At 43.9% G+C, this 19,443-nt stretch overlaps 1 protein-coding gene across 52 annotated transcripts in view; it reads right to left on the bottom strand.

Moving 5' to 3' along the window:
* The window catches only part of Tcf4 (transcription factor 4), a 345,898-nt gene that overhangs the window by 160,631 nt on the left and 165,824 nt on the right, over positions 1-19,443 (bottom strand). For 48 of the 52 annotated variants that reach the window (NM_001437098.1, NM_001437100.1, NM_001437069.1 and 45 more), the window contains 1 exon segment: positions 10,505-10,566. In NM_001437098.1, coding sequence (NP_001424027.1) covers positions 10,505-10,566 — 62 coding nt within the window. 52 annotated transcript variants of the gene reach the window in all.

The following is a 19,443-nucleotide window of genomic DNA, read 5'->3' as shown; positions in this document are numbered from 1 at the left end:
TCAAGGCCAGTCTGGCCTACAAAGTGAGTCTGAGATAGCCAAGGCGACACAGTCTCACACAAAACAAAAACAAACAACAAACAAGTAAAAACAAAAACAAAATTATAGCAATAAAGTAGCACAGAAGCTCATTTTATGGTTGGGGGTCACCACAATACGAGGAACCCCATTAAAGGTGGCATCATTAGGAAGGTTAAGGGGCACTGCTATAGATAGTCTCAGCCATTCCCAAAGGTGAGTGACAAGTGGGTTCTCAAAAGGTCACTTAAAAAGGGACATGGTAGCCTTCTCTTGTGCCTTTGCTCAGCCTGTACTCATAGCAGGAAAATCACCACTATGTTTTTCCATGCTCCAAGCTTTTGATTGTTGTTTCGTATGTTGCAATGAGAAGGAAAGTTAGACAGAAAAACGAGAGGCGATCAAAGTACCTTATCATCAAAGCCTGAGAAATAACAGATACTCGGCTAAGTAGAAATAACATACATGGTGATTTGTAATAGAAGTATAGAATAAGCTCCCCGGGTCTCTGGGGCCCTGCAATATGATCTTTACAAAAGGTAGCTTGCCAATTTAATTGAGGTAGGAGTTATTTAATTTTTTACAGGTATAGTTTTCAATAAAACTACATATGCCTATAATGCAGCTATGGCAGATGTGTCTCGATTATTAGAGGTGGGCTCGAGGGAATATAGACAATGGATCCTGCAATCTGAAAGCAGCTGTGAGGGCTATGAGGTAGGGATGGGCCTCATACCACGTACCCCGTGTTCTTCAAGTACAGCAATGTTTGGTTCTTTTCCTCCAGGTGTATTACAAAGATGAAATTTAATAACTTACTGTATACAATACCAATAAAACTGAAAGGATTCAGTGGCCTGCTGTTCATTACACTGGTGCAAATAAGCTTGGGTTATTTTGCATGCATGCACAGTCAAACCCCACCATACAAAGACCCCTGTGCCTATTGCACTCTGGGGATGGTCACTGGTGGAAAACATCGCTGCCGTTACTCCTTAGTTATACTGTAAACATTGACTCTCTGTTGTCCCAAATGCACAGAAGCATGACTCTGTGGTGGGCTGAAAAATAAGAGGGTATATTTTATTCAAGTCACAAGAATCCTTTTACTAAAAGGAGTCTTTTGAGTAGAGAGGGCAGCAGAAATCCTGCCTACAGGGGAGTTTCACTGGATACCATGACTGAGAACAGATCCCATTCAAGGAGATCTGGTGGGGTGCCAGCCTAAAGTCTCAGTCCCACCAAAATGTGACTTCTCCCTTTATTAAATACAAGGACAGTCTGACACAAATCAGTGCCACGCTCTGAAAAAAAAATGCAGCAATATGGAAGAAAATACAGTCGAACAGCTCTTCCTGCTGGGGTCCTGGGCCGCCATGATCTACATCCAATACATCGCCCATAGCCCACTGTGACGAGAAGGCTGCATTTCAGTCTCCCTTTAGAGTACTGATGAGCCCACAGAACCAGACCTACAAGTAAGAAATGAAGGAAAAAGTGTCCAAAGAGGGAGCATGTCAATTCTAGGCACATTACTGAGATAAGGAAGGCCCCACAGCAAATTTAGTATCTTTCTAAAGGGTTTCTTTCTCTGTTCACGATATAATACAATGAACAATTATAGTCCTACTGTCTAATAATTTGCAGAATATACTGGTAACGCTAGTCATGGGTGAATGTGGAGACAGGCTGATCTTGGGAGCTCACTGGCCAACTAGCATAACAGAAACAGTGAGCTCCAGATATATATATATATATATATATATATATATATATATATATATATATATATATATATATGTAGTAGTCATATATATATCTCAAAGCATATTTGATTGCTTTGTGTATGTGCTCACCCTGAACTGCCCTATATCCTTAACTTGTATCTTGTTATTGAAAATACTATGCAAGTAGGCTAAATGTCATTGTCTTAAAACTCCTGGGTCCGATTCACTAACGCTATTGTTTAGGGATTTTACCTTTCACTGTTCTAGTGTTTTGGGAACAATCATGTGATTTTCTGTGAATCCAAATTTGCCATGGCAAAGCTCATTCTGCCAGACCCTCGTTCTGAAAACCAAGGCCAACGTAGAATCTGTACATTTTACAGGAAGTGCCCATGCAGTTGCTAACATGCGAACTGGCATATCCTACCCCAGCCTTTTCACAGGAAATCCTTGTTGACTGTGAGGAAATTGCACATGCTAAGACTGAGGATGTTACTAAATAGATTATTCATACAATATACTTTTTTCACTACAGGGCGGTTGGGAACGGCAGGATATACCCTAGTCTACGCAGCCAATCTGAACAGATCTGCATGAAAAAGTGTTTTTATGAGCAGTGTGCTAATCAAGACTTTGTAGGGACATGAAACCCATTGAGAGGCATTTTTCCTAGATAAGAGCTAATGCAGACCAGGGAACTTAGAGCCCCAGTCATAGCCTGGGGTAGCAGGGAACAAGACTTCTGTTTTTGAAGCCAGACACGTTAGAGTGAGAAACCTGTCTCTGACACTTAGAGTGACTCAGAATGCACCCGTTTCATTTCCTTGGGTCCTATTTCTTAGGCCATTGAATGGGGTGATTAATAGTCACCCCAGAGGTTTATATTGGCACGTTATGTTAGTTCCCAACATTCAGTCTAGACCTAAACAGTCTTACATTAATGTACACGGTTCGACTTAATTCTTCAACCACATCTGGATTGATCAGGGTGGGGTTCCTCTCAGTATCTTGCCGAGTCTCCAGAACAGAGCCTAGAATATGGCAACCTACAAGAGTGAGTGGGTCAGTCACTGGGGGTCAACTCTGGGGCATCTGGTAGCAATGACCCATTAACGGAAGAGCGAGACAAGACTTCAGAGAAAGGAGGGCTTACAAGCCAGGGGGATCTTATAGTTATGGAAACAAACGTGTTTTTAAAGCCCCAGATTTCAGCTAGAGACTAAATACTGGAGTTCCTCTTGCAAAGATGTATACTTCTGGTTACTCCTGCTTCCTGCGGGTAGAGCTTTTCTGATCAGCTCGTGGGCCATAACTGTCTCTCTTTCCAATAGACTAAAGGAGACTGAAAAGATGCTTCGCTCCAGCCAATAGCCCAACGCCAAAGAGCATATCTAAACTAAGGACCTTTGACCTCGCACGATTATCAGCAGGGAACATTAAAAGTGGTGACGTGAAAGAAACAAACAAAGATCAATGAAAGAAAGCTCTTCCGTAGGGAGGGATGTTAGTCAGACATGTAGCATGGTGGCTCTATAGGTAAAAGACTGGCTACACAAGCACAAGAACTTGAGTTTGGATACCTCACACTACACACACACACTACATACTATTCATACTATACACACACACTACACACTATACATACTTTACACACAGTGCAGAATATGTACTATATAAACACACAAACATTACATACTACAAATTATACATACTCTACTACATACTACACACTATACACACTATAGACACATATACACTACACACACACTATACACGATACACACTTCACACATACTACACATACTATACACACACTATCTACTATACACCACACACACTACACACTATACATACTACAGACACGCACGCACACACACACACCGGGGTATGGCAGAGCACACTGATAACTCTAGTCATAGGCAAATGTGGAGACAGACTGATCTTGGGAGCTCACCGGCCAGCTAGCATAACAGAAACAGTGGGCTCCAGGGTTAGCAAGAGACCCTAGCTCCAAGACAAAGAGGGAGAGAGAGGAACATACCAGAAGTTGACCTCTGGCCTCCACACAGGCACCTACCTATAAGAGAGTGATCAGGTGTATTCGCCACACACACAAAAGCGAACTGATTCACTAAACTAAATGCCACTTGAAACCCACTGATTAGGACTGGTTCCATCCACACGCGCTAAAGCCGCCCAGAGGATAGCATGCGGGGGAAAAGCGTAATTAGCTACTACCAGAGGGTCTGTTTGCAAGGCAGGAAAGCTTTCTTTATAACAAGCTGGTCTAGGAAGTGTCAGGTAACTAGATGATCCAGTGAGCACTGCCATGAGTCCAGGGTCCTGGTGGGATGACGGTAAAGTACTCCTCGTCATCCCAAAATCTTCAGGCAGAAACACCCAGCCTGAATCTCAGCAAAGGTTTAGGATGTGATTTTCAGCGTACAGACAAACAAGGGAGGAAGGAACTTAGACATCATCACATGGAAACAAACCCACACCTCTAGAAAAGGGGATAGTCTATAAGGCAAGAACCTGGTCTCCCTGAGGCAGCCATCAGCCAGTCAACCAACCAAACAAACAATAAAAAGAGGGATTGCTCTAATATGTAAGAGATGATAAAGAGGTACAAAACCAAACATCACATATTAATGCGACATTTTTTACAAAGCCAATGGGCGCATTTTCATGGAGATGGCCGAAACGATTTAAATATGAACTCAGGAGGAGGAAACAATCAATAACATCTTTAGGAGCTGTAACGATATTTTAGTTTAAGACAGACATTTGCTCTAGTTCGAAGAGACGTATCCCGAAAGAGCTAGAGGAGGAATCTTAGATCTGGCACTTCGAAAGGGTTTTCTAAAAATATATGTTACAGGGACGATGTTCACAAAAAAATAATAAATAATAACGTCTATTTCTGTTGTGTCTGGGTGGCATTCCGTTTGGTTAGTTTCATATTTCCTGGGTTCTTAAAAACGTTCGCTATGTAAGATACAAAATAAAGACAAAAGGGGTGTCTGCACTCCACGTCTGTACTCCTAGCTGCTCAGGCTGACGGGGGGGGGGGGGGGTGAGCCTGGGAGTTTGACACAATTCTAGGCAAGCATCCATAGATGGGTAGATGGTGGACAGACAAATAACAGACAGGGAGAAATAGCAGACAGGTGGATGGTAGATCATTATACATACATGAACATGCATCATGCATGCATGCCTGTACACGTGGAAGAACATGGAAGTGAGCAGGAATCCTTGATCCCTCCTTAACACCCAACAGGAAGAAGTCAGTGAGGAGAAAAGGGTTCTTTTTCTATTTCTCCTCAGTACCCAACATATCCCTAGACGGTCAGCAATGGATTCTGATTAGCACAATGAAAAAAAAAAAAAAAAGATTCGTTCTCTGACTTTGATAAGACTTGGGTATCTTCTGAGAGCGGTTACACCTATTAGAACTCCCCGAATAAATGGGCAATCACTGACAGTCATGACATCAAAGTCAGACCCCAAAATGTCCGGAGCCATCCAGGTTACAAACATCCTGGCCCGCTATTCACTCGGGCGGAGCCAAATGATCGCACCAGGATTTCGATCTTCGATTCCACTAACATTCCCACCAGAAACAAAAGCCTTTCCAATCACCTCCCTGACAGAGGAAGGTCAGGAATACATGTAAGAGAAATGGCGGAAATTAAAAAATAGTAATAAACCATCAGTAAGTCAATGAAGCACAGGTTACCCAAAGAACCTTGCAGTGCCTCTCCAGAAAAATGACAGGATCCGTGTTAGCATTTTGGCTTAGAAGAAAAGGCTGTATGCCATTTCCTAACTATTATAGGTACAGAAAAAGATGCCCACTACACCGGTCAAGCAGTGCTGTTCAAACCCCCCCCCATCCCCCCCCCCCCACAGTGTTTGCCAACAGTGATGCTGAGAAAACAAACGTGAGGTCTTCTGGTTCTAACCTGCCAGGCTCCTGATACACAAGGCAAGATAAAGCAGACAAGGCCTTTGCTCTCCAGCGGTTTCCAGACCCCATGTGGTAGCCACTATTCATTGAATGTAAATAACAGCAAATTAGCAGAAAAGTCACAAGGAGAAAGCAGAGGGCTGCGGTAGGACAGCAGCCTGCTTAGGAGTCACTCTTAGGAATGGCACAGATGATTCAGGCTGAACCAAGAACACGCATTCAAACACCGCCGGCCATTAAAAAGCAATATGGGTTTCTGCTCCACAGGGTCTGAGTGGCCATTTCCACCACACACTAAAGGAGTTATGTATCTTTTTAACTTACATCTATTTTCTTTTCTTTTTTCTATTTTCACTTTAGGGAGAGGGGAAAAACCAAAACCCCTTAATAAAAAAAAATCCAAGTTTTACAATCACATCAGCTGTAATGTTTGTATACCCCCCCCATCAAATAATTGGAAGACCCTCCATTCTTAAATGTACAATTCACTTCAGAGTCATGTTCAGTTTTAATGAATTACAAACTAAGTTACACAAAGACATGATTGCTTTCCTCCACAGTTTTCGAGCTTCTGAAATTTAACGAGACTCTCAGCGTCAGTTTTGATATGGACACATCCAAAAACTATCAGGGCAGTCCTAGGTCAGGAGCTGCTCAAATGGAGCACGGGTAGCTGAGTATATTGTGGACCTCGACTACTTCACCAGAGGGAAGGAGTCATGCGTTTGGCTGGTCAATGCAGGAATGCCAACAGATTTCAACATTATCACTAATTTTCGCTGCTTTTGGAATGGAGGTCAGATGTAATATAGATTCTCCATGCCTTGAACACTCTAATTAAGGCAAGAAGTCTAAAAGCTTCTTCAAGGTCAGGAGGAATGCCACGTTTTGAAAACGTATCAGTTTTCTACAGAACATTCTCTGACAGGGTCAAACTTGGCTGCACAGTGAGTCACTGGGGAATCCCTGGAGCAGCTTAAGCCAAGACAACTCCTAAAATACTAATTTGACTGGACTTAGCACTCGGCTTCCCAGCTCGCTCCCCGCTACCTACCTACACATACACACACACACACACACACACACACACACACACACACACACACACTCACACGAATGCACACACCCCTCCTATACTCAAGCTTACCAATTCTGGTGACCTCACCTTGCATACAAAACTGGTAGAATTTGACAAAATCTTAAAGTCTGCAAATTGTTAAGCATCTTATTCAACACAGGAAAAAAAGAGAGACACGGAGAGTGAGTGACCTTTTTTTTACCCTCCTTCTGTTGGTCGCGATATTATCGGTTAGGAGTCAGGAGCAGACTCTTCCAGGACTGGGGTTGGGCTAAGTGGTGAAAAGTTTGTTTTCGCTCATGTGTGTTTCTGTCAAACTTTCCATTATAAATTTTATTTGCTCTGCCAGTAAAAGTAATATGAGGCTGTGATTTGGCAGGGAAGTTTAAAGCCCGGGTGTGACTTCTGTATCTCAATTTAATGTAAATCATTTTCTCTCTATTTCGTGAGAGAGCTTAGAAAAGCCACCTTTGTCTACACAAATTTCCAAAGTCGCAAAAAAGGTCAATATATGTATTTCTGAAAACTTCGTATGGAAGCATATTAGTGCATTTATTTATGTTATTTCTCATTTTTAATGAATCCAAAGGAATTCGCAATAAAGAACATGATGGCTTTTTATTTTCCTGCTAAAATATCAATTTTTAGAAAACCATATCTATCACTATTAATACTGAATCTATAAGAGAAACACACCAACTGCTTAAGGACACACACACACACACACACACTGCTTATGTATTCAAGTGATGTGTTTTTGTAACCCTGTATATCTCAGGATGATAAATTGCCAGGCAGCCCTTCCCTCACTACCTGTTGCTTATGTAGGAAGAGCAAAAAGCCGTTAAGACTAGAAGGTCCTAGAAAGCTGCCCATCCCTTTGGGTTCACAGGCTTACATTGTTATCATATGAAAAGGCAGCTTTGCAGCTCCTGGGACTACCCCATGTAAAGGTTTTCTGTCCAGGGACTCACTAGCTGGCGAATGAAGGAAACAAAAGCTCCCCTTCCTGAGAGAGAGAGAGAGAGAGAGAGAGAGAGAGAGAGAGAGAGAGAGAGAGAGAGAGAGAGAGAGAGAAACAGACAGACAGACAGACTGAGACTCACCTTGTTACACAGCGGGGAATCATTTCAGCTGTGATCCGCTACTAAGACTCCAAGCCCAAGACACCGACACCGGGATTCTGGCTTTCTTTGGGGTTTGTTTAGCACAAGTAGTAGACAAGGGTTCAAAGAACAATGCAGCGCCAGAGAAACCGACTCCCTGAGAGAACAAACTTCGCCCTGCTCTTTGCTCGAATTCCACAGAAAGCTGAAATCCAGACTATGTACACACTCTTATCTTCAAGCCCTATTTCCCCACACAGGGAATTCTCAACATTCCCCAGGGGACACCCTTGAGCATCGCACTGTATATGGGTGGACAACAGCTAAGACCTAGCTGAGCGCGCAGGCACAGATAGCCATTTCTCGCAAGGCTCGCAAGCCTGAGGCAGAACTAAGAAGGAGTCAGCGCCACACTCCCCAGCAAGATTCTGAAGATCTCTCAAGAAAAGCAACGGTCCTGGGATAGAAAAGCATTTTCCTGAAGAGCAACTAGTGAAGGCCCCCCGAATTTCAGCCCTCACACACTCCAGTCGACCACCTCAATTCCCCCCATGTCCGACTCCACTCCTCACCTTGTGCTTGAAAAAAAAAAGTTCAGTTTCACCGAAGGAAGTATTCCCCTGGAAAAAAAAAACCCAAACAAACAAACAAACAACCCCCCCCCAAAAAAACAAAAACAAAAACACGGAGGGAGAAGGGACTGCGCTCTGTACACACACTGACTCCCACGGTCTGGATGATGCTTTCCCAAGTTCAGGGGCCTCAGGCTTACTCAGCAGAGGAAATCTCTGTGTCTGTGAGGAATTATGCCAATTTCTGTTAGCAAGAAAGGATGCAGGGTCTAGGAAGCCTACTCTCTCGATGACCAGCAAAAGGGGCCCAGCGAAAAATAGAGACCTGTGCCATGACCATCTGCAAAGAGGAAGGATGTTGTTAACTTTCTTCTCCCCAAAACTCTGGCGACCTCTGCCTTGACCCTCAGAAACCAGACCCACAGGAACCGGCTTTTCTGCAGGAACTGAGAGCTATACACCAGAGACCCAGCGCTGTAAGGGCTGGTTGCCCAGGCTATCTGCCCCGAACACGTGCACTCACATTCCAAAGATGTTCCCGTTGCACCAGAATGGCTGTAAATTTCTTCCCTGCAGAATTCTTTCCACACAAACTGCCATGGGCTGCCCTCCTGGAAGACTTCTCAACCAAGAGCTGTGCAGCTCATCGCCACGAATCTTTTAGATGCTGGGAGATGACTGAATTGGCAACTGGACCAGAGGAGTCAACTTTTAAAATGCAAATATATACGGCGGGGAGGGGAAAGAAAACCCTTCCAGAACCAATCCTCCAGAATTCTACCTTCATGATCAACGGGTGCTCCTGGAAGGAAAACTTCCTTCAGTGCCCAGTTACATTACTGAGGCACATGTGGGCTTACGTGTTTTTAGGGATAGAATAAACGGGTTGCTTTTATTTTTTTGTTTTAAATCCCAAGTGGATTTTTTCCCCACATCATTTAAAAAAAAAAAAGCAGGAAAGCAAGAAGATGAGGCATCCCTTTTCTGCACAAAACAACAACAACAACAACAAAAAAAACAAAAAAAAAACAAAAACAAAAAAAACCCTGAATGTCTGCCTTGCTTGGGTGAGGAAAAAACAGTACAAGACTTTGAGCACTGAAGAGCATTAGTAAATCTCAGAGAGGGCTTTGGAAATTAATAAACTGGCCCTCTCCTTTTAAAGTACACATTAAAATATGTATTTTAATTATGACTGGTAATGAGGCTAAAATTCAAAGAAAAATGTTTATAAAATGTAAAGCTTCCAGGTTACCCTATAGATAGCATTTTCCAAAACTGGCTCTTCTCTAGAGTTAAAAGGACACAAGTGCAGAGGGCACAGACACACGCATGTAGGCATGTACACACGTGCACGTACACACACACACACACACACACACACACACACACACGCTATCCCTTTGTGTTACACTGGCATTTTATTATTAAATTAAAGTGCTCCTCTTTTCCTAACTCATGCATGCTTCCCTTGTGACGACGGCTTTGCTGTTAGCCTGCTGGCCTTGACTTCCAGCCAAAAACAATCCAGAAACAAAAAGGGACAACAAATCATATTTTCACAGGCAATTTTATCCCTCGGACCCACCCTCTTTTCACACAACACCATATAACCCCAGGAAGACTATAATTTAGAGCAATGCCACCCAACCCCAGCATCTGACATTCGGCTGCACTTTTGCATTTCTTTGGTGAGAGATTGTTAAGTTCTTAACTGCAGATAAACTCTTTCGATAGACCCTCGATAGACCCTCGTTCACCGATCTGGCCAGTTTGCAAACAGTACCGGGGCATACCGGGGAACGGTTAAAGGAATAAAAAACGAGCCAAATGGTGGTAGCTTTGATCCCGCCAAGCCCTAAATTTAAGATGTTTATTAGTTTCCAGCTCCGATTTGCTTCGTTCCTTAAAGACAGCCGTCAGAGGCTCTCAGCCCTCCCTGTCCTTTAGTATCACAACTGAGAGCAAGACAGGCACCATTTCCCTCCTTAGTTCTGGCACCTCTTCCCCAGACCGAGAGTGGCACTTACCTGGTGGCAACCCTGTACGTTTTCTCTCCCATAAGATGAGTATGAACCCCTTTCTGTTTTACCTGCCGAGAGAAACAATAAAACAGGATAAATCGTGCTTTTCCTTTAAAGCAAACCTCCCCTGCAGGTAACTGAGATCCACTCCCCATCTCGGATGTTTACGTACGTAGAGGAGACACAACTGGCAATGTATGCAAGCAAGACAGGGAATGGCGCTTCCTCACTCTGGCGACAAGGAACTGGAAAAAAATATCTTTCATTCCTATTCTTAGCCAAACTGCTCCACACTTCCAAAAACTGTCATTCCAGTGGCCTCCACTTTCTCTAACAAACAAATTGTCATTCCTTTTTTTTTCACGTTCTTCCTCTCTCACCAAATTTGAACCATTTCACTTTTATTTACACAGCAGGCAAATGATCTATGTAATGACCCTAGCCTGGTACTTCCCATTGATTATATTGACACTTAACAGGGAGGCCAAGGCTAATCAATCATGGGTTCTCCAGATGGTGAATTTAGCAAAGAAACTGTTCAAAATTCTAAGCCCCCTCCCCCCACCTCTCTCTCCTCCCTTTTAAAAACTCCCTTTCCCCAGGACTGATCCAGGGCACACTTGGGAAAGGGGGCTTGGGGAAGTCACCTAGTCTTCGGGATCCAGGTTCAGATCTAGGAGACTGGGCATGGCCCTAGGACCATGCTTTTGAATGTCTTGTCAATTATTTCTAACTCCACGTTTCTCTACACTGGTCAGGACAGGTAGAGAGAGAGTCTCCACTGCCACTGAGCCACGTGTGTGGATGAACCCAAGGCTGTATTTCCCACTTTGGTTCTATTTTAATCAAAACCACGTTACAAGAGGGGTAATGCGGTCCCGTTACGATGTTCAAAAGGTTACCCTAGGAAACTGATCATACCAAGTGACAAGAGGCTAGTGGGCCAGGCCACTGCTCAGAACCTCACTCTGCCTCAGACTGAAGGACAATCTCTTGTCAGGACTCCAACTTTGAGGAATGAATATACGGTGGAACACTCTTCTCTTACTCTAAAGGGAAAATTGAAAGCTTTCTGGAGGAGCTGAAGCAACTTCCTGTTAATGTTTACGACCCCCCAAATTTTCCCTTCTTTACTCAACACAAGCGCTAAAAGGAACAGTAGTCATTTTCTCTTTGGGGTCAATGCCGAGGTTATCGGAGAAAATGTTCTTGACAACACACACAGATTTTGTCTTTCAGAAATGTTGTCTCTGGTGTAAAGTAAGCCCTGTGTCTCTGTCACTATCCTAACACTTTGGATAGAGGATGACTTTCAAAGGGAACAAGTTCGGAGCCTTAAGACCCTGCCCCACCCCCACATTAGCTTTTCTCCTGATTTTTAACAAAACTCAAACGTAGGAAAACTGTACTTCAGCCACAGTGTTGTTCAGTGCAAAGTACAAAATCCATGCCCATATTGGCCTCAACATCCAGAAGTGAGACACAGTCTCACAGAGCATCAGTCCTGGGAGATGGATGGGAGGAACTCCATTGTGCGTAACTGTACCACCATACATGTGCTCACACGGACATCCCTAGCCATCTGTGCTATGTAACTTACCCCGACCCCCCTAACTGCTCACTGTAACTGTTACTACCAGGAAAGGCGTCATCTTTATGGGCAACATCACATGCCCTCCCTTAAGTTCTTAGGACCAAGAAATCTTCAAGTATACCGTGACATATTTAGGCAGACACACAGGTAGGCAGCTAGAAGAGTTCAAGGGGAAAAAAGCGCTTTGATCCTGGAGGAATAGGAAAATCTAAAGTCCAGATTTGGTAATCTCCAAATATTGAATGACGATATAAAATGTGGCTGTGAGAGAAAAATGCCCCCTTCTTGTTCCATTTTTCCCCCAAAAGAATTACAACACCTGGTATCATTTCCAGAACTCTAACACAGAGAACTGGAGAGAACCATCTTTCTACCAGCGTTTGTCTCGCTCCATCTACACAAGCCAGGGCCACTCCTTCTCTTAGGATAATGCAAATCGAAGGGGGAAACACAAGAACCAGAGAGTGAAAGAGAAATGGGGTATGGAGAAGAAAGACAGGAGGAATAAAAAAAAAAAAAGAGAGAGCAATGGGCTCAGAAGGGAGGGAAAGAGGCCAGAGACGGGCGGAGGAAAATACGAGTTCACGAGGCAGCGTCCCCGAAGTGCTCTTGGCTGCACCGGCCCAGCATTCCTTTCTATCATATCAGGTACAGGCTGCTTAATCTTAATTTTGCTTGTTAAAAAATATTTATCCAGATACAAAAATAAACCCACTGCAAATTACAAGTTGTCAGGGTTAAAAATCTACTCCTGTTTGTGAGGGGGAGGATAAGAGACCAGCACAGACATGAATCACTCTCCCGTAATTTGAGTGTTTCCATGACATCAACGGGCACCCGTCCAGGACTCTGTCGAAGTCTGTGAGGTACCAAAGAGGCAGCACAGCTAGCGGGAGGCTGGGAGGTGGACTAATTTTTTTTTTTCCCAAGGATTATGTTCCTTGTGAAGGTTTCATCCGTAGCATCCCCTTTTACCATCAAATAGATCACTGCAGAGATCATGAGCGAACACATTTCATTCTAATAGTGTAAGCCTTTAACTTTATTGCAGCTTTTTTTTTGTTCCCAAATTCAACTATAAATCTGCCCTCAGAACCCAAAACCCTGGTTTGGGAGCAAAATAATCAGGGATTGTGGACAAAGCCCCAGGACCTCAGAAACATCAGATCTTTTTAGTTCTATCATATTTCAAATGATAAAAATAAAAGCAGCCATTTTTAAAATGTCACCTCAGTTTGCAGTGGGGGAAGAAAGAGCCATGTCTGTATTCTGCGTCGGTTGTCCATTGAAAATTGGGCATGGACTTGATACGGATTTTCTGTTTCGAATTCAATGGAATGTTCGTTTCAAGATAATGAAACTTTGAAGCTCACTGAAAAGGTATGAGTGGGGCCCTTAGGTAGCTGTGTGTGCTCTGGAATACAAAGGGCCAATATCTGTGTCTCCTCTATGCCGCCTTGGATCTTGTCACTTACATCAACTGGCTGGCACGGAGGAGGAGAGCCTGTTCCCTTCTCTCTCCATTATTCACCAGTCACCCTCAGCCCCGGGACCACGGCGAGTGCTTTGAAGGAGCTTGGGACTCCATTTCTCCAATGTCAGAAGGGAGATGGTGGCGATGAGCGGACCCCGCCACGCTCACCGAAGAGTTCTCAAGACAACCGTCCAGTACTAGAATGTGACAGCCGCTGTGGATATTTTTTTGGCACGAAGACAGCGGTGCCAGTGCCAAGCCCCATGGCTAAAACTACTCAAAAGAGGCAAAAGGGTAGCATTAATCGCTCAAGTCTTTTACTGCACGGAGTACCGTTGTCATCCATATTTTAAAAACTAAAAGAACCCGTTAGTAACATTTGTTATGTGCCCATAAATTGGGGTGGGGGGAGGGGAGAGGCTTGTGAAACAGATATGAGGAACAAATCTTATCAGGCATTCGAGTCATTTTTTTAAATCTAAGAAGACCAAATGTTAGATTTTTGCTGCTGGTAACAATTTCCGTGCAGGAGACAAATGGTCTGACCCGAGGAGGGATGTTGAGATGGCTGAATGACTGAGAGCTAAGTCCACATGCTAAACTACTCCTCTTCTCCGGCAGTCGTGCTCTATGTATATAAGTGACATTAATGCTGTGTCACAATGTTTTCCCCCCAATTAAATACGAAGAATGCTGTAAATGAGCAGACACAGCACCCGTCAATCAATCCTGGAGACAAAGGAGATCAACGTGCAGGCTCTTGTCTAAGACAGGTCGGTATCCACAGAGAGCAAGTGATCCAGGAAGTCAACATGGGCATTGTCCGGAGGAAGCCTAGACTGTGGGTAAAATCAATATTTAAATCTGATTGCTAAAAAATGGCACCACATGGCAATCAATGAAGGATTCACTTCCTTCTTTCTGTTGCCCCGAAAAAAACAATCTCAGCAGAAAATATCAGCCATTTGCAATTTTTAGGGCCAGCATTTTTGCTGACCCTGATGGTAATCTCTTAACATAATATCCCCAAGAGCAGTAGGAAATGTTGTTATTATTGTTGCTGCTACTTGGAGGCAGTGCAGTTTGTAACTATCTGAAGAACCCAGATTCGATCTTCAGGTAATCTATGATTTGTCATTTGGCGTGTCTGACTTTCCTTCCAACATGTCATAGCATTCTGTCACAGGAAGAGTGGATGACAATGGAAACGGACTCAGGAACCAATTCCACTCACAAGGGGTGTCACCTGTGCTGGATCCTGGGCTCACAGGAGAGTTTAGAGGCACGGGGAAAGCTTCACAGTCAGATATGAGCCACTTCTCTCTATGGTTTCTAAAGGCAAGCTGGGGCATAGCACATCCTTTGGTGGTTCGTCAGCAAGATAACTGTATCGTACCGGGGTCTGTGGCCCCTGAATTGTAAAGGGCTCCTTTAACACTTCTACCCAGGTGGAAGATTAAAAAACAAAACAAAACCCACCATTGAAAAGGGAGCACCTGTATAGTGGAACGCCACCTCCTGCTCAAAGCCTTGATAAAAAAATTACCTGATTCCATAGGACGACACCAGCTAGCTACTTCCCTGCTAATCCTCGTTCTGAACTGAAGAATGGGCCTTTTGTTCTCAAGCATCGGGTTAGGGAACTCATGGTAAACATGCTTGACTCAGAATCAATTTCTGTCCCTGTCCCAACTCCAACCTATCCGTGCTTAACCTATTAATTTCTGCTTCTTCTTTTCTATTACAGTGGAAGGGCTACTCCATTAAGGGGTAGCTAGACATTTCAGGGTAATGAAAATACACACTGGTGATCATATAGAATCCTCTCTTCATGCCCTACCTGAGTCAGAAGAGCTCAGGGCTCACCATACAGAAGCCACGACCCAGAATGCTCTATGAACTGTGTACTCTACCTGACTAAACTTTACGGCAGCTGTTGAGGCAGACAGCATGAACACCATTTAACAGAAAAGGAAACTGAGGCACAGAAAAGTGACCGAGGCCATACGGGTCAAATCCTGATATCTGCCCCTGCTTTGCTGATGACATTTAAAGTCTAGGACAAGGAAGTGCAAATAAACCAGAGGCCGATACGAAAGTCTCTGAAACCCCAGAGCTCAAAACACTCATGAATTTGATATGAAATTAATGAAAGTGTCTTATAGGCGGTGATAATTTACATTTACATGGTGTTTTATTCCTAAAAGGTCTCTAGATACTTTATGGCTGTACAAATGACATACACAGAACCTGTGACGTCTCACAATTAACTGCCACCGTCTCCATGTTAACTCGAAGCAGGTAATTAACAAAAACATGGCAGAAAACAGCGTTTAGCCGCATTCACTATGTGGAGAGTATTAACTGTATATTAAATACACAGAGAAGAATGAGAGCAAAGACATGATTATAACATAGGGTCTCTCAGCAACACTCAAGTGTCTTTCGTAGGAAAGCAATCCCACAGTGGGCCCCAGAAATCAAATGGGAAACTCACTGAAAGTATACAGAAAATGTCTCCAGCGATCTATGATCCCTCCCAAATTCAACTTATATCTTAAAGGCTCTTAGAAGTCTCCCGGTGGAGATGTATAGGTGATTTAATATGGTGTTTAGTGAACTGATCGGAACATATATTCCTGCATCCATCTTTGTTTTCTGTGTGAATATTGAGTCCCGATAAATTTTAAGAATTACAGTGGGTGAAAAATACACTAGGACGACATCCAGTTAATACACATCTGTGGCTTTCTATCATGTTATAGAGGCATAGTTTTAAAATGTTTTAATCTTGCTGAAATCAGTGTGAGGTTATCTATCTACACCGTTCGTTTGGTGATGACTCGGTAGGCATCATGGAAATCACTAGCCCTCCACTGTTTTAACTGGCTGGTCAACCCTAATTATCCCTGACCCCATGCCCAGGTGAGAGCATGAGTTTTATAAAAATGGAAGGTGACAACGTCAATCGGATGTCTAAAATCTCAGAGAAGGTTCTGATTTCTCCTGCAGGATACAGGGGAATATAGGTGTCCATATATCAGGACAACACGATCGTCTCTCACGGGCATTTAAAATTCCACAATGAAAGAATCGTGACCCACTTCCAGAGCATAGACCAGTCACTGAGTACAAAGGAAATCCTTCCATCTCTCAGCATGCCTTCCCCCGGAACTGATGCTCCTTAAGGCGCCAAGGTACTCAGCAATGGCCTATCTGATCCTTTCAGAAAGAGTAAGTCTCGACAACCTCTCATCGACTCTCCTGTTCCAAGCAAAGTACGGTCTTCAGGGCCATGTGCAATAAAACCCAACAAATTCAAAATGTCTGAAAGCTCTACCGCTTACTCTGGGAACAGCCTCTGGTTCAAGAACCACAGCCCATCCCTCCTTGAAGAACACGTAGTTGCAGAGAGCTGTGCTTAACAATATGGAAACTGGCTCAACCTATCTCGTGTAACAGAATGTACTCCAGGGGTTCACTGGAGATGCCCAGCCCTCGTTTTTATATAGGCGCAGTCACGGAATGAAGGAAGGGTACCATTGAGGCTATGCGGGTGTGAGAGGTGAGGTCAGAAACAGAGGCCTCCAGGCCCTGCACTGAAGCTTTGTGTACGGCGTGCCACCTCTCTTCAGACTGTTCTACACGACATTGTCTCCACACTGCCACAGCCGCGTCCCTAAATCATTTCACTCCGTTTAGAAAATCTAAGAGTTCTCAGGTGCCCATGGAAACACATTTCACGTGAGCATCCTGGGATACATCAAAAAGCACTGTCTCACTGCAGAGGTGAAATGGGGCCTTGGGTTATGTCATGGCCACAGACAGTAACAGGCAAGACGATGTCCCCCACCCCCCGCGCCCCGCGCCCCGCCCCCATCCAATGCCTTGCATCGGGGGCTTAGGCAAGGGAAAGCTGTAACTTCTATGTGTTATTTTTCCAAATGCAGGAAAATCTTTCATTGAGAATAACGCTAATTCCACAGAGTGTGCAATTAATCAGCATAATCACAGGGATAACTTAGCTGTTTGGGGAGGTGTGTCAAATAACTCCTTAAGGCCACTAAAGTACCACTTGAACCACCAAGTAATGATTTTCTGAATCAGCAATTTGTACAAGGGTCCCCTAGAGACCCCGAGGATGAAGGGCAAACCCAGAAGCCTTTAAGTTACTTCTAATGAGTAACTTACCACTGGCTTTCCGTGCACAGCATCTCCGTGTCACTCCTGCCCTAGTTAATATTTTTTACCACAGTTGGAGTCTCCAAGGAGTGGATAAAGTAAAGCAATTTGGGATTTGTAGGTTCTTGTAAAAAAAAAATGGCTGTGTGTTTGAATTTTTTTTTTTTACTTTTTTTTTTTTTAAAGGAAATCATTTCTGTATCGCAATGGGAGAAAGTGCTAGAAAGATGACCTAATGGTTAAAACTTTTGGATGATCCTGTAGAGGATCTGAGTTCAACTCCTAGCACCCACACATTGGCCCACAGCCATCTGTTACTATTGTTTCAGGGGACCTCACGCTCTCTTTTGGCCGCTGAGGGAACCGGCATGTAAGTGGTGCACAGACAGACATGGGCCTACAACATTCATACATATAAAATAAATTAAATTTAGAGAGCAAAACTAAAAGTAAAAATGGAGAAAAGTTGAAAGCTAGAGAGAGGGCTCAGCAGTTACAGCCCTTGCTGCTTTTCCAGAGGACCTGGGTTCAATTCCCAGAACCCTCGCGGCAGCCTCCATTTGCCATTGGATCCAAATGGCCTCTATGGGTACCAGGCACACATGTGGTACAGGTATATATGGGAGCAAAACTCCTATACACATAAAGTGAATTTTTAAAAAGTTTTAACGGGGAAAGCATCATCTTGTGGTACATATATCAAAAGCAAGCAAAAAATGTAAAAATGTGGTTTTTTTTTAATTGTTACATTCTTGTGTAGAAGAAAAGACTGGGGATGTGTGTGAGGAAAGCAATGTTTCCTCAAATATTTTATCTATGACTTAAGAACTCTTACCAATCAAGAGAAAGACCTTTCTTAAAAACAAATTCCTGCGGCAGGTGGACTATGGCTCAGGATGCCCCACCCCACCTCACATGCGTGTGCAGGTGCGTGTGCGTGCGCGCGCGTGTGTGTGTGTGTGTGTGTGTGTGTGTGTGTGTGTGTTCACACACTCTTACACGCGCACATGTACCCAGTCCTGGTACACTTGTATATTCAGGTGCACTTTCTGTGTGGCCTTGAGTAGAGGCCCCAGGCCACCATTATGATGGCTTCTGCAATCTCATCTAGGCTGGCCACACAGGAAGCTGCAGGAACTTTGAGCCTCTGCCCCAATGCTGAGGTTACTGTGTGAGTCCTGGCATGCCAGGCTACCCGGGTGCGGAGGATCTAAACTCACGTACTCACGCTACTATGGCCGTTGACTCAGTGGACCACCTCCCGAGCTTTTGCATTTTGTTTTGATTTTAATAAAATCTCATTAGTTATGGCCACCAATTTAACAGTACACAGAGCTCCGCAGGTTATAGTGAATGGGCACCAACAAACCTAGCAGCCTGCTAGATAACGAAATGGAGCCTGCATATCCACCGTTTTTTGAAACACATTTCACAGGGCAGGCGAGCTGGTAGCCATGCCCTTCAGACAACTGCATCTCAAGCTAATTCTGACAGCAAGCGGGAATGTTAAGTTCACTCAACTCCTTCCCAAGACATCGGCTGTGAAGAAATTATTTTACATGATCAAGTTGGCTCACCCAATAAGGAGTAGTGTCCACAACCACAGGAGCCCTGGACTTTTGAGGAGGTTGTTACTCTCTATCTGATCCTGGCCCAATGCCCCCAGAGCACCCCTTCTCCATTTTGACCTAGAGT

This window comes from Rattus norvegicus, chromosome 18, assembly GCF_021556685.1.
Source record: "Rattus norvegicus strain SHRSP/BbbUtx chromosome 18, alternate assembly SHRSP_T2T, whole genome shotgun sequence".
Classification (NCBI taxonomy): Eukaryota; Metazoa; Chordata; class Mammalia; order Rodentia; family Muridae; genus Rattus; species Rattus norvegicus.
The sequence above is the reverse complement of the archived record's forward strand: the minus strand, read 5'-3'. Positions and strand labels throughout refer to the sequence as shown.